Source organism: Cygnus olor, chromosome 15 (assembly GCF_009769625.2).
Source record: "Cygnus olor isolate bCygOlo1 chromosome 15, bCygOlo1.pri.v2, whole genome shotgun sequence".
Taxonomy (NCBI): Eukaryota; Metazoa; Chordata; class Aves; order Anseriformes; family Anatidae; genus Cygnus; species Cygnus olor.
Genome location: NC_049183.1, coordinates 6963961 through 6988146, shown reverse-complemented (window position 1 = coordinate 6988146; position 24186 = coordinate 6963961). Strand labels below are relative to the sequence as shown.

Genomic DNA, 24186 nt, shown 5'->3' with positions numbered 1-24186 from the left:
TTCTGGCATATGGTTCAATATCACATAGCTTTTGAGACAAGTTTGACTTTGTAACAGTTATTTAGAACAAATATGAGCGTATATATAAAGATATATGTGTATACAATTCATTCAGATTGTTTTCCTGAGATATTTTCTGGTTTTCCTTTCTGAAACAGTTGAAAGTAGAGGAACAAAAGGTATTTCTCAGGCCGAAATTCGGATGGCTATGAATGTGGGGAAGCTAGAAGCAAGGATGCTCTGTCGTCTCCTGGAAAGGTACAAAGTTGTCAAGGTAAGGTTAAAATAAAATAATATTGATACTTATTGAAACTGAAAATGCAATTGTGGTTACTGCGGTAATATGTTATAATATTGTTAACCTCAAACAATAGAAACCGCGGGGATTTGAGAGTTGACAGTGAAAGAATTATGATAAAATTGAAAAGATTATGACTTCAGTTGAGGAAAAGATATATAAGAGAAGTGTTCAAAAAGTGTTCAGTTGAAATTTTAACCTACTATAATCTGATATCTAGGCCTAGTTGTTAGAATGTAACATAACTGCTCTCCTAGAATCTTTTCTTTACTGTTTTCTGGTTAGCTGCCCTAACATTTAATAGTTTGCTGACCCAGATGTACAAGTATTTTACACTGGTTTGTGATTGGGTGTAATAAAGACTGGGGAAAAAATACACGTTGCCCCAGATTTGCTGTCCATACTGAATGCATGTTCCAGTGACCCACACTAGCTAATGGGATTGTACCAGATGCAGCTTCACAGCATCCCAGATCAACACTGTTCCCAGCAGTATGAAGCAGGCCTATGCTCCAAAAAGAGACAGGGCAGAGAAATGCACCTCAACCACTAAAGCACACTCACTGTAATCGGTGGTAACACAGGTGACCTACTGGCATTTGGGAATCTGCATGTTCTGGTATTTTATGGAGATGGACATAAATGTTTCTCAACTCAAAACAGCCCTTTTGGTTCATCTTTGTAAGACAACTGATGTTTTGCAAAATTGTCTCCTCTCGTAGCCTTTTCTGAAAGATCTTATCAGAGATGTTCTGTAATTTAAAACAAATCTACTTGCATTTTGAAAGCAGCATTACATTCTGAAAAAAAAAATTATTTTATAGAGGTTATGGTGGTTAATATCTTTATTTCCAAATATTTCAATATTTTTTCAACAGGCTTCTGAATTAGAGATGAACAAATTCAACTGTCTTTTTTCATACGCTCCCACCCACCCCTTTCCACAAAGGCAGGATAATTGCCATCTTACTTCAATAGAGAATTGTTTACTAAGATCTTGCTTGGTAAAAAGTTCAGTAGAATTAAAAACAAATGAACTATATATGCCACAGGAATGTCTAAACGCACTTTTTCTAAATAAACTGTGAAGAAGTTGTCTTCCCTCACTGATAGCTAAGTCTTCAAGTTGCTAGATGTTTTAAACTATGCAGTGTAGCAGCAGTTCTACTTAAGTGTAATTCACTCTAGTAATCTCTACACTACAGAAAAAAGTTATGAAAAATTTGATTTCGGCGCTAAATGCATATAGTTTATTCTTCCTTAGACTTTTATACATCCACTATATTGTAGGCATTTCATTCTAATATGCAGGTAATACAGACTTACTTATTTTTCACGCAGAGTATTTCTTTTGATTTCTGTATGCTAAGGTTAGTCAACAATGTAGTTATTTAGAAAAAAAATAATAATATCTTTATATGTGAGCGGAGAACAGTAAGAAATTTTCTCACTGTTGATGCTGGAGAACAGACTGCAAGAATGGAGAAGTAAGGTAATAAAGTAATGTTCCAATTCTTTTCTTAGGGTTTTATGGAGGATGAAGGACGGCAAAGGACAACAAAGTATGTTTCATACAGTTTTGCAGATGAGAGTGATTTAAACCGTCAGTTTGAGAGAGAGAAGGCTAGGAGTGAGCAGTTAGCTACAGTTACTTTGTCTCTAGTGCCAGAAGATTCTCCCCCTGTAGAAGATGCGTTTCCTGGAGATGACACTTTGGTCTCAGAGTCTGACAATGAAGAAGAAGTGAAATACGGCAAGAAGAGAGGAAAAGGTCAGAAGGCCACTTCAGGTTCTCTGCTGAAATCAAATCTCCAAGATGGTACCCAGCAGTCAACACCAGTTAAAGGTAGATCATGATTTTAAAGTTTGGAGAGAATGTAACTGTCATCTTTGGTGCAGGACATAGAACGGGAGCTGACAGACAAGCGAACTAACATTTTTTATTCAAACAAAAAAATCTTCCTCCTTTAGTAGTGTGTTGTTTGTTTTTTTTTTCAGTTGGATATGTCTGGAATTGAGCTCTAGAGTTTGCATCAGTACATGGACAAATGTATTTGATACAAACCTTCAAGTGAGATGACTGTACATGAACTCGTACTGACTTCTTGTCTGATATTAGCTAAGATGGTAACTAACTACTTTAAAGCAGCGGTAGTCTTGGGATGACTTGACCTTCAACCTTACTCACCTAAGCATATTGTAACAAAAATGTCTTGTCTCCTGAAGCTAATTGCTTCATCTTTCTCTTGAGTTATTGGGAACGTCACAATGTAAAAGCTGACAACCTTTTGGGAACATATTTTAAGGAGGATATCATGGTTTAGTTTAGCTATTTGCATGTTCCTAACACTTTGGTGCACTCCAGGGGAAGAGAGGAGAACAGATCTCCATATCTTAAGTTTATTGTCTTGGGAGTAATATTATATCCTTGTTCTCAATTCTGCTTTGAGTCAGAAGAGTTCCCCTCAGGTTTCTGGCAGAATTTGAAAATCTTTTTGACAAAAACCCTCCTTTCTTCAGACAGCAGTTTCTGAATAAGCTAATCTGTCCCCTCTTGGTCATGTAAGTCTGCCTCTGAAGAGGCTTCTGCATGTAGAGAGCACATTTTTGAAAACCACATTTCCAGCGTTAGCTTTTTTAAAAGCTTTACTTTTGGACAATTCAGTCATTCACAATCAAACCACTGCTTCCAGCATGGTAGAAGAATATGTGAAAATGCTTTAAAGTATACAGTTACCTGTGTGAGTGGGTAAGGCCTTTTATAGAGAGCTGAACATTTACAGAAACAGTGAGAGCAGAACAATTACAAGGCCCTTTGCTCTTAAACCAGGCTTAAAGCCAACAGCTGTGAAGTCTGTGGGGAAGAAGCTGCCTTCCCCTCAAATTGTTGAAGAATCTGATGAACAACCAGACAACTTTTTGGGGGAGAGTTCTACTTTGGAAACTCTAAAGCAGGAGTCCAGTCTTTCTACCTGTGCTCATTCCATTGATGAAGATGGAGATGTGGCTGTGGTTGAGGAGGTCAGACTTGAAGACCCTAAGGTAAGATCATGGGTCTTAGTATTTTCTTTTTGGTATGGCTGTCTGAGCTAAGTTGTGTATGTTTACAACAAGATTCCAGCTATAGTTTTTGTATTTGTTTATGGGATTGTTTTTTTGTTTTTTAACTTTATTTCATTTCAAAGCACATTTATATTTTGTCTACGTTGTAGGCAAGTGAAAATTATTCCAGCAGGTAGGAAAGTAGATGTCCAATATATCATTCTGGTTTAGTTCTCTAGTGTTCTACAATTTCCCCATATTTACTTAATATGTGTTATCACCTAATGTCCATCCGTGCATACAAGTGGTGCGTATTATCTGGTTTGTCTGTCCTAAACCGGAAGAATTCATGGGCTTTGACATGAAAATTGTGTGGCTTCACTGCTGTAAGAACAAGTGTGAGATGAAGTGTTTTTGAGAGACAGGATGTGTTGGCTTGGACTCAGCACTATGGTAATGCCACTACCAGCTTTCTAGGCCAAAACTCTCAAGTCAAACTGGGTCAGAACGTGGAATGGGCATAGTGCAACTGTGTGAAGAACCACTGTTAGGCTGAAGACCCTGAATAGTTCATATTAAATATCTTTTTGTCTATGTTGTGCACTAGCAAATATGTGACCAAAAGAAGGAAAAGCGTTCCAAAGCTACAGCAGTGGAGCGATCTCATGAAACTTACAGACTGCTAAAGCGCCGAAATCTTATCGTGGAAGCTGTCCGAAACCTCCGGCTAATTGAAAGCTTGTTCACGTGAGTCTGTCTAAAAAACAGTGTTGTGGGGGCCTGATGCACTGTGATAGCATAGGCCCTGCTTCAGGAACCCTGTATGCTGTTGGCTTTTCGTCTCCCTAATAGCAGTGCTGTAATGATGGAGAGAATGCAGCAAGGAAGGGGGAGGGATTAGAATTATACTGAATCGTGAAAATTAGTCAGTTGTTTAGAAGCAATTATAGTTCTTCTCAGATAATTAAACAAGTGAAATTTTAAACAGTATATTCAGAGATCTCTGTTGATATTGATCATAGCTGACCAGAGATCAACTCTAAGAGATCTACCTATTTTCTCCTCTCAGTATGCCAGTGCCCGGAGCCGCATAGTAAAGTACAGCACTTCCCTGTTTGAGGATTCTTTCATCTGCCTAAGTTTTGTATCTACTTGGTTTCAAAAATTGTTCTTGTGTTATTCTGTCATTGATTGTAGAGGCTCTTTATGTCACTCAGCCATCATTTGTCACTAGGATTTTAGTGGGATCCGGAAAGTTTGCTTTTCTTAGCTGTTTTATGTGGAATGGTTTTATGTGTTCTCATGATTTGTCCTGTCGGGACTAAAGATATTTCCCTGAATGATATAGCAGTCTTTCAGACTTCTGAGATCCACTTTCAAAGAGAAATGGCAATTCTGGTGTTATCCTTGAGTCCCAGCTTCCAAACTGGCAAGATTCTGTTGTGGCGGATTGGATTGCACCATCCATCTTCTCTGTCAGTGCATAACATCCTGGCATGTAAAAATACACAGGGCTGCATGTTCTAGGAATTTAGTAAGAAATAATGACTTTATTCTCCTCTGGTTTGAGAATTTTGAAACTTCCTGTCTCCTAGTTCAACTGCAGAGTGTTGTGAAAGTAGAGCTTCATCTTGTGGCACCAGCCTCATTGCTGATTCATCTAGCCATGTCCAAGAGCAGACTTAGAAGATACTTCTATCCCCTATGCTCTGTCCACTTTAGTGCTGCTCATAGGTTCCTCCCTTACTAGTGAAAGTTCTGCCCCTCTCCGGTGTCTGCCAGGGAAATTTGCTGGTTGTCACTATAGTTGTTAGTTGCCATTACGTGGTATTCTTTTGAAAGTTGCAGTCCATGTGTACATTCACTTTATTGTCTCATTTCTTAAATACCTTTCATTATCCTCTTGAAAATTCACTCTCCAGAAATAGGGCCTGGAGCATTTGTGAAGAAGTGTATGAAAATAGGCATAAAGAGAGCAGGGTGTGAACGTGCTCCTGCAGACTACTACAAGGGAAGAAATGAGCTTGCTTCAAGTAATAGGATATGTGTATCTGCATTGTGAGTGCATGTGTAGTTTCTGAGCTCTGAACACTGCAAAGTAACCTCTTTCTGCCTCAATCTTAATTGAACTCACAAATGGAAATATAAACTGCACCCATCACGAAAAGCTGTAGGTTTTCTTCACCTTAGGGAGGCTGACATAAGAGCAGCAGTGTTCTCCTGAAAATGGTACACTTGATAACAGAGAAAATACAGCTGAAATTTAAGGCTAAGTTTCTAGTTATCTACAGCAAAAGGGAAAAATGAGCAGCAATTGCTGTAAGTAGGGAAAAATCCATTTGCCCCACTCCCTCAAGCAAACTGCTTAGGCAGTTTGGAGCATTTCTGGGCTAAAATGCAGGGTTTTTTTGCATCTTGTAGGCTTCAGAAAATGGTCATGGATCAAGAGAAGCAAGAAGGTGTCTCCACTAAATGTTGCAAAAAGTCTATCATCCGATTGGTCCAGAAGCTTTCACGAGAAGGACTCCTCAGACTCTATCGTACTACGGTCATCCAAGACGGCATTAGTAAAAAGGTGTCTGCTCAAACCCTGGCAACAGAAACGTCTTTTTTCACAACCTTCTGGTTTATCAAAATATTTTGGGCCTTTGTACTGAAATATAGGGAGGACTTTACTTTTTGTAGCAGAACCCTCAGTCGAGCTGCCTATAAATTACACGTCCCAAACTGAGCTACTGTGAAAACCAGGTTTCTGGTTACTTTCAATTATTGTACTGCAGATAATCGTGAAACCAAGGAATAGTCCCTAGATCAGTCTCTGAATCTCCCGTCTGAGAGGTTTTGTTGTTTGTCTCTCCCTGCACTGTCAGGCTACAGCACGATTCTATTTAATCTCATTTTGAAAGGAGAGAGTGTATGAGAAATGATAAGTTAGCTTCTGAATTGAGACTTATAGAATGTGATCTACTTTGTATTTTTAACAAAAATCCACTGTTACTGGGGTTTATGAAAGTAAAATGTCTGTAGCTTAAATGTTTGTAGTCTGTAGTTGTAAAGCTCACACTTGTCATTGTAACTCTAGTGTGAAATGTCAAAAGCAGGGAGAGAAACAATTCATTGAAAATCACCTTCTGCACAATTACTGTAGATTGCACATGAAATCTTGCTAATCTGTATTGTGTGCATAATTTTAGCAATAATATCTATTAGTTTGGCTTTCCGAGGTACTGCTTTTCATTTATCCCTTTCAGCTTAATATTTGCAAGTTTGTGTTCTCCAAATATTTCAGATTTAAAAAAAAAAAAAAAAAAAAGACGTTTGTGCAAATGACACTGAGTTTTTATTGGTATAGAGACCAAATAGCCTGGTGTCTTGCTTAGTATAAGCTAGTTGGTCTTTCACTCCAAAGGTGTTAATATTCTGTGAATTAATAAAACTTTATAGTGTTCATCCATTGTGGCTACTGACTAAATCTCTGATAATTTATGCAGCTGATTAAGAGTTGATATAAATACCATTAATACCTCTTGTTTATTTTCTTCTGCTTTTAACAGGTAGAGTTTGTTGTTCATCCTTCCGTGAGTCCTAATGATCCACTTGTAAAAAGTGCCATCGAGCAGGTGCGTTTCCGAATCTCCAATTCAAGCACAGCAAGCAGGCAAGTTTCAATGATGATCTGGTGGGGAATCTGGCTTATTATGTCTAGTACATGCAAAAGTATGCAGAAGGAAATAAATGCAAATTAAGCAAAAGAAAAATTAGCCTCCTCTCTAACAGCAGAGAAATCAAAGCTCAAAGATGAAGTGAGGTGCTTAGTATCTTCCAAAGACAGGAAAGAGGAGGAATTGAATTCTGATCCCTTGAACTTTAAGCATCAGCTTCAAGGTCTTGACTTCTCCATGCTCATTTTGCTTCGCATTTCAGTCACTGTCTTCACATGGTATCACACCCAGCTAGTTTAGAACAGCAGTAATTAAAGAGCTTTGCCAATTCACAGAGAATGAAGCTTACTTATGGGCAGCACTAAGCTTCTTAATTTTCTGTCTTTTGGTTAGTAGTGGATTTGAGGCCAAGTTAGCCCTGTAATCTTGGTGCAATATTTAGAGGAAACTTAGGATTCTCTTTAGCTGCAGACAGAGAAATAATGGGAATTGTTGAGATGAATAAGTAAGAAATTCCCACTGTTTCTTTCAGGATTTAAGCATTTTTTTGCCTGTGAGGTGTGGGCAGATAAACAAATCATCACAGTGGGACTTTAGAGTGATGGCATTAACTTCTTAATTTGCTAAAGATTTGAAGTTCAACTTTTGGCACACTTAAAAGCCTTAGCTTTTATAGAAGACTGGTTCACCCTTTACCTTAAAAACTTCTGCAAAGGAATTTTTTTTTAACTGTAAATGTAGTCTGAGATTGTCACCTAAGTGCAAGTCCACTGGGCAACAGAGAGCATAGGACTGAGGACTTAGGAGGTGAAGCAGAAAAAAGGAATATGATCGTGTAGCCTCATAATGAGATCAATTCCCAAAGATGGGGTTCTGTTCCCTTCTTTAGGAACTGCGCATGCATCCTCAAATGCAAATCACAAGCTTCTACCTGCACCTTATGTCTGAAAAGATTAATATAAGAAAGAAATCCTATATCAGGAGAGAATAGGGTTGTGCGTATTAGATCTCAATACCCAGCTTATCTTTTCAAAAAAAAGATCATAAAAGTAACTCTTTTTCCATCAAAATATTCGATATCATTTGATGGGAACAAGTGTTCAAGGCCATTGTCCTTTTGCAAAGAGACTTGCATTTCTTTTAATTACCAGTCCCCGTGATGCCATCTCTGTTCAACTTATATGCAATCATAATGTTACTTGTTTTTACCAAAGTCTTGTATGGTTTCAATACAGGGTTAAAATTCCACAGACACCAACATCCCAGGACCATGCTGAAGAGGAAAACCTGGGGCAAGATGCAGTTTCTGAGTCAGGAGAAACACAAGAAAGTTCATGTAAAGGTGAAAATAATAGTCGGACAGGAAAAAATGATGAAAAAATGGGCATAACAGAGCTAAAAAACTATCACCCTGTTACAGGTACATCCAACTTTTTTTTCTGTCATCTTTCACATTTCCATTTATTATTAATGATCACTTTCAGATGTTGGGCTCTCATAAGATATAAGTGGTTGTTTTTTTCTTATTTTATAGAAATGCCTTATATTAGGAGCAATCTCAGCTAGGGACTACTATCCAATGGTTTCTTAGCTTTTTTTTTAAATTGCAAACTGGAGTATTTCCATTCTCTACTTCTTCACTAATGTGTAACTTATATTTACCTTCAGTGGCCCACCTTTCCTCCCTTTTTTTTTCACATCAGTTTTGCAGAGATAGGTTTTTTTGTTTTTTTTTTTTTTTACTGTTTTAAACCACTTTTTATTTCTGTTTGATACTTTATCTTTCCTCCCAGTTCCAGGACTTGGGCGTTCTCTTGGCTTTCTTCCCAAAATGCCCCGTTTAAGAATGGTCCACATGTTCCTTTGGTATTTAATTTATGGACACCCTTTAAATGGAGCAGACCGAAAAGGAGGTAGTGATGGTGAGAAAAAAGGCAGCAAGCAAGGGCCAAATGTGAACACTGCTATCCTCGAAGCCCAGACAGACGGGAGCGTACACATCATTGAAGCTGTGACAAATCCTGAAATCTCTGCACGCGACACTGAAGTGGAGTTGTCTAATCAAACAGGTAAGAATTGGCACATCCTGGCTTTACTAGATGCTTTGCTATGGTTCAGTGTAATATTTCCATAACTGTTTGATAATATGATTTCAATGAAAACACACTAAGGTGGGAACACAAATGCTTGAAAAAAGTACTGAGAGATTCTTAATGGCTTGTTCTCAAATTGAAAAGAATTTCAGATAAGACCTTTATTCTGAGCCCAATCATAATTAATATTTTTTCTTAATGTCTTAGATAATTAACCAAAATATGCTCAAATTGGGGATGATGATAAGTGGAAGGTTTGCTAGTAATTTGGAGAGCAGGATTTGAATTCCAAATTGTCTTGAGTAAATTGGAAGAAATGGTTTAGATTTAATCTTATTAGGGATAGGTCTGCACCAAAGCCATAGTTGCATAACTAGTGCTTCAAATAAATTACGTAATGTTGCCACCTTCTATTTCTTATACAAAAAAGTTGTACTAAGGGGGACAGAATGCATATCTTCCAAAATGAAGACAATATTATAGTTAATTGATCAACTGTTCTCCATGCTACTGGGTGTAGAAAAAGAATTGGATTGGATATCCATATTTATTTATTTTTTTAAATATAGTTTAAGGATAGTTAAGTCTTCGAGCAGATTATCTTGGTAAAAAAAATAAAGTCTTATGGGGGTAGTGTAAGTAACATCTTCACACTTCAGAACATGGGAATTTGTTACATTTGTAGCTTTCAGACATCCTCTAAAATGTCTGTGTAAGCAAAGGAAGAAGAGCAAACTTATTGTAATAGGTTTAAATATGCTTTTCAAGTGTCCTCACCAGCACTGAAAAATGTAAGCGTCCACTTCAAAAAAGACTGAAAGTCAGCAAGATAAGTAATTTTCAGGTCATGTTAGATTTTCAGGCATCCAAACGATGAACTGCCAGATATGTTCTGCTTGAACACTCGCAGTAAAATGACTAGTGTAAGTATTGAGTTTGTCCTGTCTTAATCTGAATCTAAGCCAGTTATCTTGTTCCTAGTGTATGTGGATGATACGTCATGGATGCGCTATGTCCCTCCTCTGCCAGTTCACAGAGAGTTTGGATTTGGATGGGCTCTTGTTAGTGACATTCTTCTCTGTTTGCCTCTCTCACTCTTTGTTCAAATAGTGCAAGTGAGCTACAAGGTATAGTGCTTTTTTAATTATTATTATTACTTCATATTTGGTTTAATTTAAAGTCTGATAATTCAACTGGACTTATAAGCAGTAACAAATACCACCTTAGTCTTTTTTAACAAAACTAGCCATTAGAGAGTAGAAACTTTATTTCATCATAGTTTCTTGTACAGAAAAGCTAGTTGCATGTACAGCCACGCTGAGAAAAATGTATAGCCCTATAATACTGCAAATTATAAAGCTTATATTTTGCAAAGAGCTTTTTATAATCTCAGTGAATCTCCTGCCTGATTAACACGATTAATGTTTAACCATTTTACAAAAGCAATAACTTTTGCTTAAAAGTATTTCAGTAGACAGTAGTAATACCAAAGCTCAGTACTTTAAAGGACAGTTATATTTCACGTTTTGATTAACTTATAAATAATTCTAGGTGGATGGTCTGGAAGATTTTTTAAATGATCCACTACAAAAGCACACACTGATCAGATTTCTTCCAAGGTCAGTCCGACAGCAGCTTCTCTACAAAAGGTAAGTAGATGAGTCAAAGTAAATAGCTCTAGGGAGGAAACAAAAGTGGCTGACTGTTTTCTCAGTTATTTTCTGGTTGTGTCAAAGAGAACTTTGTTACTGAAGACAAGGATCATCAATCTTGTAAGGGAGTGTGCCAAACTGTATTTTTCTCTCCCAAATAGAAGGTAATAAGAAACTAATAAATGATATTCATGCATGCTGTCGGGCAGCGTTTGAGAACTGGGAGGCTCTGTCCTTCATAACTCATCAGCAGGATGTTACTTTTGTTCAAAACACACTCCTGGCTGCTGCTAAATTCAAAATTTAATAGAGTCTAAATGATGCTGTCCTTCATAAATCTTTCAGGAGGTGACACATTACCTAACTCCTGCCTCTCATACATAACATTCAGTTTCTGTGTATGTGCTCACACTGGCATGTCTGCCATTGTTTGCCATTCCTCATCTAGAAGGTTTAGAAATCGAGATTGGACTGAAGGTATAAAATGCAAAAAAAAAAAAAAAAAAAAAAAAAAGGTATAAATTCCCATGTAATTGCACAGAAAAACTTAGATCTTAATGAAGTTAAATGTGAGCAAAGCTGGATTTTTCACAAACTCTCTCTCTGTCTCAGAAGTGTGATCTCAAAAGCTTCCTGAAACTTCTAGAGTTTTGCCATTGAAGTAGATAAACATCATAGGAAATTGTGCACTTTTTGCTATGCCAAGCTCTGAAAGCAGTTTGTTGGAGCAGGTAGTTCTGAACCTTACAACTTTAAAGAACTGGACAAGGATCCTTATAGTTGTATGGACACGTGAAGGTTTATCAGCCCATATTTAGTAGTCATGTTTTGTTACGTATGTCTTCTCATAATAAAAAATTGTCTGCAGATCTGCTGGTGTTCTGACCTTGTTCAACTCTTTTGTACATAAAGTATTTTTAGCTAATTATGTTCTTTGCTAGCAAAATTTTGTTAATAATTAGCTAAAATATTATGTTTGTGATTTGAGGAAAGAAACCTTGCAGCTTCGGGATTTTAGTTATTTTCTATGGACTAACAAGTCAGACACTTGAGAAATTCTAAAACCCAATATTTAAAAAAAGCAGCTGGTTTTCTGAAACTTCAGGTTGCTGTATGAAAATGGCATGTTTTCTGGTATCATTGTTACTGCTTTCGTGAACACTAATTGTATTGTTTCTAACATTACTGCAGGAGGTACATCTTTTCAGTGGTAGAAAACCTTCAAAGATTGTGTTATATGGGACTGATACAATTTGGTCCAACAGAGAAATTTCAAGACAAAGACCAGGTAATTCTTTGAAAACTTAACCATTGTTCTTCGTGTTATTTGTTCCAGTGATACAAATGCAAATTTGGGGGGGTTGTAATTACTTACTACTAATTAATTACTACTTAAGTAATTAAGTAATTACTACTTAAGAGTAGTTTAATAAAATACTGATGTTGCAGACATATGCAAACCTCCTGTTCTAGCTGTCATATAGTAAGTTATTTTTCTCTGGAATTTTTGCCTTTCTCTGGAAAGAGAGTACTCAAGTGTATAATGCTGGAAGTTGCACACAATAATGACCTGTGTGTTTGCAGACTTTGTGAAAAATGAGTATGCCATATACTCATTTATTAAGGTGTTAGGCTTTGGATGTCTAACAAACAGAATTAAGTCACTAATCATAATAAAATAGAGACATTCTTACACAACTTTTTGTAAATTGAGAGCACATGCAAAGGAGAAGGCAGCAACAGCAACATATACTTTACGAGTAGAAGATAGATAACTAGGCCCCTAAAGAGAGGCCTAATCTTGAACGAGAGCTTGTAGGAAGTAGTCATTCTCTGTGGAAACTTGGAATAGTCCTATGCACAAGTTGGGGAAAGAAACTGTTCTAAATCTGAAAATTAAATTTCTGCATCACTGGCAAAGGAAGTTTGGGAATACAATGTAACATGGTGGATGTTGGTGTCTCTAAGCAATATTTGGCTTATATACTGGCTCAAAACAGCAAAGACTGAGAAAATGCTAATCATTCCTAAAATAGATTAGATTTTGTGTCTTGTAAATTATGCAATTTCAATGATTTCTTTCTACCAGCCTGAAACGTACTATATTTGACAGGTGTTTGTGTATATGAAGAGAAATGCTGTGATTGTAGATACCACTATCTGTGACCCCCACTATAACTTGGCACAAAGTAGCCGCCCATTTGAGAGGCGCTTATATGTTCTGAATACCATGCAGGATGTGGAAAACTTCTGGTTTGATTTGCAGTGTGTCTGCCTTAATACACCATTGGGTATGGTATAATTGTACGTTCTTATCACCTTTACTGTTCATTCTGTTAATACCATAATTCCTCCCTTTCCTAAAACTTGAGGCAAGCTCTGTGTATGTAATTGCTCGCCTTTTGTTCTGTTGGCTGGTCTCCTTATGCATGGAAAAAAAAAAAAAAAAAAAAAAAAACTAGGAGTTTTGTCCTTGTAATTATGTGAAGTTGAGATCTAAGAAACAGAACTATATATTTGACATTTTCAGAACTGTATTAAAGGAAAAATCCTTTCTGTCCCATTAGAAGTATCAATATGTGTAATAGCCCTGGTAGATTTCAATCCAGCTATGAAAAAAACCTCTTTGAGAATACTTTGAGAATAGTTACTAGTATATTTTTGTCATAGTCCTCTCAATTCAAGCAGATCTCTCTCTTCCTTAAAAACATGTTGTTAAACTTTCCAACAGATAGCCCCGGTTAGCTGAGAAGTGGAATTTAAAGGATTTTTGCACCCCATTTTTTTGAGTTTATTTTTTTTGTTTGGTCCTTTTGTATTTTTAAGTAGGACATACAGCTGCAACAAGTATACATTTAAGAAAAAAAAATGAGAAAAGTTTGCTACTGAAAGCCCAAACAAAACTATTCTGTATTTCTGTAATTAGTCAGATAGGTAAAAGAATCTATTTAGTACTGTTTGGTAAGTCAGTGAGAGCAGTAGTTTCCCATAGCAGGGTAGATTGAAATGAGTTGAAGTCTAACTTCTCAACCTGATGGTCAAAACCATTTGTATGTCTAGGAGTTGTCCGCTATCCTCGTTCAAAGAGAAGTAATCTTCAAGGGGAGGAGACTGCACTAGATGTAGAAATGGAACAAGAATCAGCAGTGGATAAACACAATCTGGAACGAAAGTGTGCAATGTTGGAATATACCACGTATGTCTGCTTCATGCTTGTTTTGTGGAATGAATTGAGTGGGTAAAAAGAACTGTTCTGGTTTTGAGAATGTTACTCAATAGCAAATGCAGTGAAGGCGAGCATTTCTGGTTGGTTTTTGTTTTGTTTTGTTTTTGTTTTTAATTCAGAAGCTTTCTGATTAAGAAGAAGCATAGTTATGTATCAATTCTACAAGCACCTTGCCTATCAAGTGGGTATTTATTCTAGCAGAATGGGAAAACCAGGTTCAGATTTCCTTCCAAAGTAGTACAGATGTGTGGTGCAAGAGTCTTGGGGAAAGTGAAACTGAGAAGGAAGGAATGCTTCATAAGTACAGTTAACGCAAGGGAAAAAATTAAGGACTGTCCTGTGCTTTATAGCACGGCATCTCAAGTACCACACAGCTTCAGAAGCTCTCAAGTATCACATTCTGAATTCTGTCCTTTCTGTGTTGCAGTTTCTTACATATTGCTTGCAGATCAATTCCCAGTATGGTATTTGTACACTGGTGAAATACAGAAGCCTGAAATACATCTTCTGCCTAATCACAGCCAGAATACTGTGACAGCCTTGCAGAATAGCAGTTATACTTTTTATACTGTTGTGCACTATGGTTTAGTTTTGTTGTCAATATTTTGTTTTATTAAACAGTGTTTAAAGTTATTTTCAGTATTACTGATAGATACACAAAGTTATCTAAAAATAAATAAATAATGGAGTATATATTTGAGGAAACCAAATTCCAGTTTCTGGTTTTGTTTTTCCTTCCAGAGAGAGAATCTCACATGCATTGTTTTTTTGATGTTGTTGTTTTGTTTTGGTTTTGTTTTTTTTTTTTTTGCTGTTTGTATGTGTATTTAAACAAGGTTTTAATGTATTTTGTTAGCTGGAGAGATCAGTCCTTGACAGTCAGTGTGAAAAATGTAGGGTTTATGGTGGCCTTTAGTTCCCATGGAAAACTTTCCCCACAGTTGCCGTGAGAAAGTTTCTCATCTGAGCAAGTATTTTCTCTAGTTCTGTTGTAGGAATAATAATGAGAACAGTGTTTAACATGATCATTGGAACTTAATTAACAATAATGAAGTTGCTTTGGGTATAAGCTTAAAACTGAAAGCTTGGTCATTAAATATCTGGCACTACAACTTAATGGAAGAGCCTTGTTGTTACTCTGCGTCTGCATCAGGGTTAAGGAAGGGAGTTCCTCTTTTTCTCTTTGTCTTTCCCAGCTCTGTCTAAATTGGGAGGGTAAGGGGAGAGTTCTGCACATTGCACACATGTAACTTAGGGATTGCTTTCTCAGCTGCTTTTATAAAATAATAAATGTACATTTTTTCACTCTTTCTCTTAGAGGCAGCCGAGAAGTGGTTGACAATGGAACGATCCCTGGGGATGGGTTAGGTGCTGCAGGTCTGGATTCCAGCTTTTATGGGCATTTAAAGCGCAATTGGATCTGGACAAGCTACATCATCAATAAGACTAGCAAGGTGAGTATCTTTAAACTTGTATAAAGTGATGACTTGTGAAGATTTTTGTATTCTTAAGGATTGAGATACTGACTGCAAAATGTTGCTGCTTGCATGCTTTCTCAATCCTATGTCTTACTAAGGCTTTGCATCACTGGAAAGAGATGAATGGCAAATGTAGTAAATCTTGGTACTGAAGTGAATCAAAGAGTTGGACATAAATTTATTGGAACTGAATTTGATAGTACATTCGACCAAAGGAGAAATACTTTAAGCAAGAAACTTAGATTCCTTAGTGGTGCTTCATATTGTCAGATGAAAACTGAAACACCTAGAATAAGGAAATGCACAAAGTTTAAAAAAAAATAAAAAAAATCATAAAATCGTAGAATGGTTTGGGTTGGAAGGGACCTTTAAAGATCATCTAGATACAACCCGACGTCCATGGGCAGGGACGCCTCCCACTAGATCAGGTTGTTCAGAGCTACATCCAATCCTTGAACACGTCCAAGGATGGGGCATCCACAGCTTCTGTAGGTAACCTGTTCCAGTATCTAAGCACCCTTACAGTAAAGATTTTCTTCCTTATATCTAATCTAAATCTAACTCTTCCTTCTTTCAGTTTAAAACTATTACCTCTTGTCCTGTCACTACACACCCTGGTAAAGAGTCTCTCCCTGTCTTTCTTGTAGGAGCCCTTTAAGTATTGGAAGGCTGCAGTAAGGTCTCCCTGGAGCCTTCTCTTCTCCAGGCTGAACAACCCCAACTCTCTCAGCCTCTCTTCACTGGAGAGGAGCTCCAGCCCTCTGATCATTCTTGTGGCCTCTGCTGGACCTGCTCTCTAACAACTCCCTGTCTCTTGTGCTGGGGCCGCAGAGCTGAACGCAGGGCTCCAGGTGGGGTCTCATGAGAGGACAGTAGATGGGGAGAATCCCATCCCTTGCACTGCTGGCCACCGTACTTTTGATGTGGCCCAGGATACAGGTGGCTTTCTGGGTTGCAAGTGCACATTGCCAGCTCATGTCAAGTTTTTTCATCTACCAGTACCCCCACATCCTTCTCTGCAGGGCAGCTCTCTACCCATTCATCGCCCAGTCTGTACTGATGTTTGGGATTGCCTCGACCCAGGTGCAGGACCTCGCACTTGGCCTTGTTGAACTTCATGAGGTTTGCACAGGCCCACCTCTCAAGCCTGTCAGGGTCCCTCTGAGATGTCTTACCATTTTCATCTAGCATTAGTTTGTATAATTATTTTTTGTACCCATGTAAATCTCTAGTATCTACAACCTCATGTAGCAGAGTTTCAAAGCCCCACTATTATGTCACTCCTTCCTTTTAATGGCCCTAAGCTCCCCTAATAATCGTAGTAAGAGAAGCTGTGAAAAGTGTTATTCTCTGTTACCCTTTCTATTTCAGTTGTGATTTTGTGAGTATCTCTAATGTTTCCTATTAGCATCTCATTTTAAAAACTGGCATCTGCTAGATTACTTAACTGTTGCTAGCATAGAACCTGTTCTGTCTTTATTCCTTCTTATTGCCATTTTTTTAAGCTCTTCTAGTTCTTCTGTATCCCTTTTAAGGTGGAAATGGAATCACATAGTTTGTTCAAGCTGTGGCCATTGTTGGGTTTTTATATCTGCATTGTGTTGCTCTCCTTTCCTAAGAATTCTTAACGTTTTATTGGCTTTTTGACCATTACCAACTATTGAACAGGTGCTTTCACAGAACTGGCCATAATTACCCTATTGTAAGTAGTGGTCAAATTTGAGCCTATCAGCATATATATAAAATTAAAGTTGCTTGTTTTTTTCCCTCAGGCAAGATCATTTTGCTTTCATTTGCTGTTCTGTCACCTAGTTGTTCAGCATTAACAGAACCTCCTGCAGTTCTTCAGTCTGGGCTCTCTGCTGTTCTTCTCTAACCAACTTCTGTTGACAATGAATTCCAGACAGGATAAACGAGTTTTGTTGGGAATGGAAAAACTTTTAATACGTTGCAATAAGTCTGGGCTCAGATTTAAGATGGGTAGAATACAGTGTAGAAGGCATCTACCCATGTCTGTGTTTGCATTTTGGTTTTGTGCTTTTTAGAATTTCCTATGGAATGTAAAACACTTCAGAAAAACAATTTGTTACAGGAATTTCTACTCAACCTCTGTTAGCAATGAAAGAATCAAGTATTTCCTTTCCAGTTATGACTTCTTAAACTTGAAGGGAATTGATGAAATTCTAACTTTAATAATCTAGTGGTCATGTCAGTATAATTTAAGAAAAGCTTAACAGCCATTCAAATACGTAGTAGTAATAAGATAAATGAATTCTTCATTGTAGCTAGGGACCTTCCTGTTGTTCATACTGAAAGCTTATTTCTGACACTATTCAAAGGATATCCTTATTGTAACGTTAAAAGTGGTGCACTCCTTTTGCATATCCCTTGTTTGAAAATTCTGTTCTAGGAAAATACAGTTTCTGAAAACGGACTGACAATGAGACTCCAAACCTTCTTAACAAAACACCCTCTTCCACTTAGTACTGGAGGTAAGGTGATGGTGCTGGTGGGGGCTGTGACTGTTTTATGGCTGGTACTGTCTTTGTCAAATCCCATATTGATTACATGGGTTAATCTTGTACCTGACCTAGGATGCTTCTGAGGCATTGTAATTGAAAAGTAAATAATTTCCTTTCCTATTTGTTGGATATCTGGAACAATATTTTTTATCCTTTTTAATTTCTGATGTGCAGTTTGCAAAAAGTCCAGAAGTACCCAGTGTCTCTTATGACTAGGATGTTAGGTCCCCTATCTTTCTAACAAGGCCGTAGTAGTATCAGAGGTCTGGTTTATACCAATGTAGTGTAGAATACTAACCTTATTTTCTAAGGCAATTTGTGAGTGATGTTTTTTCTGTCTTTCGGTGGTTTGCCACTTGTTTAATTGGATCCAAACTTTACCTTTTGATCTTTCCTAAAAGTGGGAAACTTCTTGCTGCTTTGTTGTTTGTTTTTTTGTTTGTTTGTTTTTTGTTAAGGGTGTTCATACTCTTGTACTTTAACTGCATGTTAGGCTGTAGTTGCTCTGCAGTCAAGTTGTTCTGTATACTTTATATGTAGATACGGCTAGATAAAGGCGTCCGTTTGCAAACGGTTTTATTGCACCTTCAGACTTCTGGTTTTCTTCATCCCTAGCCTGTTTTATAGCATCTAGATGACTTTAAGGTTAAAGGCCTTGTTACAAATAATTCATTCTACATCTTTATAAACTCAATTTGATAAATTAAAAGGAGCTTGCCTTTTACATAACTATTAAATTGAGAAGAATATGCAACATTAAACACTTGTAATGCTGAAACTGTTAAAGCATTTTTGCCAAGTCTAGCTTGATTTAAATTCCTAAGTTATAAAAAGCTCACTGTAATGAATCCTCATTAAGGCGCTGTTAAAATTGCGTAGCCTAGCATCTAAGTTAAGGCAGAGGAAGTGCTTCATGTTGAACATAAAACCTCAGTTCAGTTTCCTTGTGTTTTTGCACTGTACTTTAGACTTAATAATTACTTAATAATTCCAAATTTATGTAGGATTTTATTCTGTGTAAGCTGCTGAGAAGTGGCATGAAATGCCACACTGACCAACAAAAGGCAAGTTGGAGAGACCTTCTCCCTTAATACACTGAAACTGGCATTTGCTTTTTGTATCTTAATATTTCAGAATATAATTGCTATAAAGATCCATTTCTGTAAATGTGTCATTTTAGGTAACAAAATTAATATTTTGGGAGAGGCAAAGGCAGGATCTAAGTCTCTTGTCCAAAAGGAGGAATGTATTGAAATAAGTAAAGAAGCAACCGAGGATCGAACCAAACGAGTGAGAGGTGGAAAAAGCCAAAAGAGGAAGAGGCTTAAGAAGGATACTGGGAAGGCAATAAAGAAGAAAAAGAAAGGTAAGTAACTAGCACACATCAGGAAAAAGAAGCATTCTTTTTAATGCATATACCTACTGTAGTTTGCTTTAGAGAAGCTGATGTGACTGACACGGTGTGGGAAATGGAATGTTACTAGTCATCTTGTTGGGTTGCCTCTTTTGGTGAAAAAGTTCAGATGTTCTGGGGCTGTATTCCAGCTCTGGTGGAAAACAGGAGCATGCTGCAGCTGTTACCTGTGTGTCCATCATGGTTGTACTACTGTATAAACAAAAGAAATTCAAATTGTGCCTGGGCCAGATCAACTCATTGCAATTCACCATTACCTTTTTGATAGCTGGCTTAGAGCATCAGACCATGAAGAATCTGTAGGTAGTCAGTTTTCTATCTAAAGTGCTTGTTTGCTCATTCCTGAGCAAGGTATTAATGCATTTTACCTCCTCAACTGCTGTCGCCTAGTCCCTTCTGTTTTTGTGCTTTCATTCTCACAAGCTCAACTTTGGAAGTTGTTCCTGGCCCCATAATCCTCCTCATCCCCTGAGGGTTTTACATCCAGACAGATAAACTTTCTATAATCCACTGCATGTTTGTGCATATCTAGACTGCTCCTTTTTGTGTCTGAGGTAGTATGAGTATGTGACAAGTTCCCCTGATACAGTCAGTCTTCTGCTTTTGAATGACAGAAACAGAGCTGACAACGTAGCACAAAAGGAAAGAAATAAAGCATTAAGATTGTAGTTAACAAAATTTCTTCCTATCAGACTTTATCTCTTACTTTAATCTTCACAAGGATAAGATAATAAATCAAACAGCAACAGTAGAGAAACATCTGTTGTCTTCTGAATTGGCTGAGTAGCTATTGGTGGGAACTAAAACCTAGTTGCTTGCTTTTCACACTAGCCACAGTGAGCATCTTTTCCTTCTTGAAAATTTTTGCTGCATTGTGCTTTTACTCATGACAAACATTGGTTTGAACTTCTTAAATATAAAATACAGTTGTAATGTTTCAGGCTTGCTCCTCGGATATCTTTCAAAGGCAAGCTGCTCTGTTTCCTATTCTCATGCAGCACTTAGTCCCAAGAAAAATTCAGTGTAAATTAAAACAATGACATTTGAGGAAAAAAGATAACCGTTCTTCTGTTGAAAGCGCCTGCTTGGTGTTACAGCATTTTTCAAGTTGTACATTATAACCATTTACCATGCATACACCTGGTTGAATGCATAGTCTCTAGTGTTTTCAGTTTTTCTACAGATTAAATAATCATTAAAATACATTTGACACATCTGATGCTTCACTGTTGGTTACATTGCACTTCTCTTGCTGTGTGTCATAGTGAATAGCCTGGCTGTACTACATCTTACGGAAACATAATACTGGAAAGAACTTGAGTTACGTCCAGTCAAATTCTGTTTGTGGATTTTTTTAACCCAGTTTTTCATTGATTTAAGCCATGTTTTCCAAAGCAAGGACAGTGTATTTAGCCCACTAAGTCTCTAATTTGGGCTTTTGCTCCTTAAAGTTGCACATTGGCGTTTATAATGTTTGTGATAAGAATTTGAATTCATCATAATATGTAGTGCTGAGATAATTGTCTTTTTCTGGATTTGTTAGAAGAAACTTCTGTAGAGAAAAGCAAAAGGCTCCGCTACCATGACGAAGCTGACCAGAGTGCCCTGCAGAGAATGACACGTCTGCGTGTCACCTGGACAGTGCAAGAAGACAGCTTGCTCATGCTGTGCCGAATTGCTAGTCATGTGCTAAATGCAAAGGTATTTAATAGGACCTCTATTTAATGGGTCTGTGTATTGAACACACATTTCATTGGTCCTAGGAGTTCTTCCTGGTTCTAAACATCATTTGTGTACATAAAAGCTGAAGTTTAACTCTGAATGTTTTTGTTCTTCGTAGGTAAAAGGACCCTTTGTTCCATGGCAAGTAGTTCGGGATATCATGCATGCCAGTTTTGAGGAGTCCCTTGATAAAACTTCTCATTCTGTTGGACGAAGAGCTCGTTACATTGTCAGAAATCCCCAGACCTACCTTAATTACAAGTAAGGTTTCTGTCTGTGTTCTAGGTATAAGCTGAATTCTGAAACTAAGGGATATGCTCCTCCCATGTTTATCTTGTTTCATGGGAATATAAATTTCCAATTTTCTGCACCCTAGTGCTATCAAATCTGCCTCTTCAGTGGGAAAGACATATCAATGGCGTAAAGAATAGCACAAGAAATATGTTGGTATGTAAATCAGTAGTGCACCTGCATCTTAAAAGTGCTGTACACTTCTGATGTTAGCTGGTATTCTGTCCACTTATTCTTCTTTTCCTCATAACTTCAAAAGAAGATACGGTACATTTGAAAAGTTAGAGGTGAGTGCAAAGTATAATTAGGGATGGAAGCAGATACTATAAAAGGATTTGCGCGCCTGGAAAAGAGGGAAAGAGAACTGAGGGGAGATGTCAAATGATTTTTATGGTTCTCTAACATGTTTATGCTATTAAGAAGGAACAATTACTTAACCAGTATAAGAACTGAAGACATTGCATAAAGATCATAGCCAGTAGTTTAAAATAATGGTGGTTTTTGATACAACACACAATTGAGCTTAGAACTCCTTGACACAGGATGCTTTAGATAATAAAGTTTACATGGATTCAGAAAGTAACTAGATAAATTAGTGAAAGAAAAATCCACTGAAGAGTATTAAAGATATTATAAACGTAAAGACATTGTAGTGGATCAGGAATTTCCCTTTCAAGCAAATTCTCGGAAGCTGGGAGATTACATAAAAAAGGTATCACTCTGTGCGCAGCCTCTTCTTCCTTCTTTCCAGTCTGTATCCTGTTGGTATCTGTTACAAGAGGATTCTGATTGAAATGAATTTTTTTTTGATCCATTATTACACCTTTGTGAAGACAAAAGTTCTGTAAAGGGAAAGATCAAACTGACGTTCCATACCTCTTGTTTGATCCTTAAAAATATTTGTAATTGCTTTTTTTCAAACTAGGTAAAAAGGGTTAACATACTTAAAGTAACTAGCTCTACTGTTTGCACATCTTCAGCTAGACAGAGGAGACAAACATGCTTAGAAGAACAAGTTGAATCTGATTTGGGTTATTAATGTCTGAATTTGATTGTCAGTTCTTAAGTAAAGATATGGGGATTTAGAAGTAACAGTGACAAGTAACTCTCTTATACTCTGGTACCTTCTTTCAGATGATCCAAGCTGCCTCACTTAAGTTTTTCAGCCCTTTGTCCCTCTCAGAACACCTCTGCTTCCTATTCTGCTCCACTTTCTTACATTCCTTACAAAAATATTAAAAAAAAAAAAAAAAAAAAGACTTGCATGGGTGCTATTCTTGCACTGTGTATGGGCCGTGGCACAGAAGTTTTTCCTAAAGGAAATTTAGGTTTATTATTCAGTTCTCATTTCTATCACAGCCCAGATGAAGTAATGAAATGAAGATGAGTTGGTTTGATTGCACTGATAATCTAGGTATGTGATAAGTTAGGCAGAATTCTTCCTTTATTCCTATTTTGCAAATGATACGTATAGGTTAATTTCTCTGAGCAGCATTAGATTGAGAGAATTTCAACCAGTTACAATGTCTTCAATTGTATCTGTTGCAGAGTTTGCCTTGCTGAGGTTTACCAAGATAAAGCCCTCATTGATGATTTCATGAATAGAGAAAATAACTATGAAGATCCACAGGTAGGAGGGAAATAATCTGAAAGGTCATAGAGTGCTTGCATTGCTTGGATTAGTGAGTGCTTGCACTGTGATTTCATTTCTTGAGTACTTGCACTATGACTTAATTTCTTATCTCTCTTGTGCTCTTTGCCAAGTTAAAAATAACATTGTTGTAAAAATGTAGCATCATTGCTATTTGGGAATGAGATGGACACTGGCAGCCTTCCAAAGGCATGTAAACAGCACAACAAAATTGTTTTTTCAATGTGGTTGTTTGTAAATATCCATCATGTGTATTCATGTACACTGACTTTTTTTTTTTTAAATCCTCTTAGCCCCTTGTTATCTGAACAAGAAAACATCTTTGCTTCGTAACTTTGTATTTTTAATCCAGTTGCATCTTGAAATATTGCACTGCTTGTATGGGTGAATGTAAGATTGTAGGCAAATTTTATTGGAGAAGCTGTGTTCAAGGGAGCATCTTTGGCCCTGCTGGGCAGTTTCTAGGAATGAATTGTACACAGACTGCAATATACACACTGCAGAGGACAGACTGTGTGTTTTCTGCTTGTTTCTTTCTTCTGCCACACTTTCTTACTTCATAAGGAATTGAAAAATACTGTATGCATCCTCTATCCTTGCTCACCTACTCTGTCCAGGAAGCTAAGGAGAAGCGGCTTTCCCTCTTCTGGGAAGAGGACCTGAATGGAAAGCAAAGAAGCTTTGAAGCTGCTAGCTCTCACAGAAAGAAACTGCTGACTCTCGTGCTGTTTTTATGCATTTCTTCTGTAGATTGTTTTACAGTATAGGGGAGAAAATTTTTATGTAGTTCTTTATCTTATTTGTTGGGTTCTTTTTTCCCCTTCATCGTTTGTCCCCAAAGTCTCTTTGGAAGCAAATAAAAACTTGCTTCCAGAGAGATTCAGGACCATTTCTCTTGTCTAGCAGGTGTCCTTCAAAAAGTGATTCTGCAAACTGATTTGAGGTAGAACGTGATAGAGACTGTGAAGGGTATAAAGAGAAAAAAAGACTTAAGCAGAAGCCTAAACAAAGCTCTAGCAAGAGATCTTATGCTGTTAATTGTGTGTAATTTTTTTTTTTTTAACTATCTTCATGGTGGGTTGCTTGTAGCTGTGAGCCTGATTACACACAGAACCTGCAACTGTTGAGAAAATCA

The 24186-nt window shown here is 37.3% G+C and overlaps 1 protein-coding gene across 4 annotated transcripts in view; it reads left to right on the top strand.

Annotated features, from left to right (window-relative positions):
• GTF3C1 (general transcription factor IIIC subunit 1) overlaps window positions 1-24186 on the top strand; it is a 47823-nt gene that overhangs the window by 9047 nt on the left and 14590 nt on the right. For 3 of the 4 annotated variants that reach the window (XM_040575213.1, XM_040575211.1, XM_040575214.1), the window contains 19 exons: window positions 159-274; window positions 1823-2144; window positions 3129-3340; window positions 3948-4087; window positions 5762-5915; window positions 6895-6998; window positions 8238-8422; window positions 8796-9071; window positions 10077-10222; window positions 10647-10744; window positions 11939-12035; window positions 12861-13038; window positions 13808-13943; window positions 15292-15427; window positions 17862-17943; window positions 19154-19339; window positions 20931-21088; window positions 21228-21370; window positions 22949-23030. In XM_040575213.1, the coding sequence (XP_040431147.1) occupies window positions 159-274; window positions 1823-2144; window positions 3129-3340; window positions 3948-4087; window positions 5762-5915; window positions 6895-6998; window positions 8238-8422; window positions 8796-9071; window positions 10077-10222; window positions 10647-10744; window positions 11939-12035; window positions 12861-13038; window positions 13808-13943; window positions 15292-15427; window positions 17862-17943; window positions 19154-19339; window positions 20931-21088; window positions 21228-21370; window positions 22949-23030 (2951 nt within the window). The remainder of the gene's footprint in view (window positions 1-158; window positions 275-1822; window positions 2145-3128; window positions 3341-3947; window positions 4088-5761; window positions 5916-6894; window positions 6999-8237; window positions 8423-8795; window positions 9072-10076; window positions 10223-10646; window positions 10745-11938; window positions 12036-12860; window positions 13039-13807; window positions 13944-15291; window positions 15428-17861; window positions 17944-19153; window positions 19340-20930; window positions 21089-21227; window positions 21371-22948; window positions 23031-24186) is intronic. The other variant, XM_040575212.1, reaches the window with a different exon arrangement.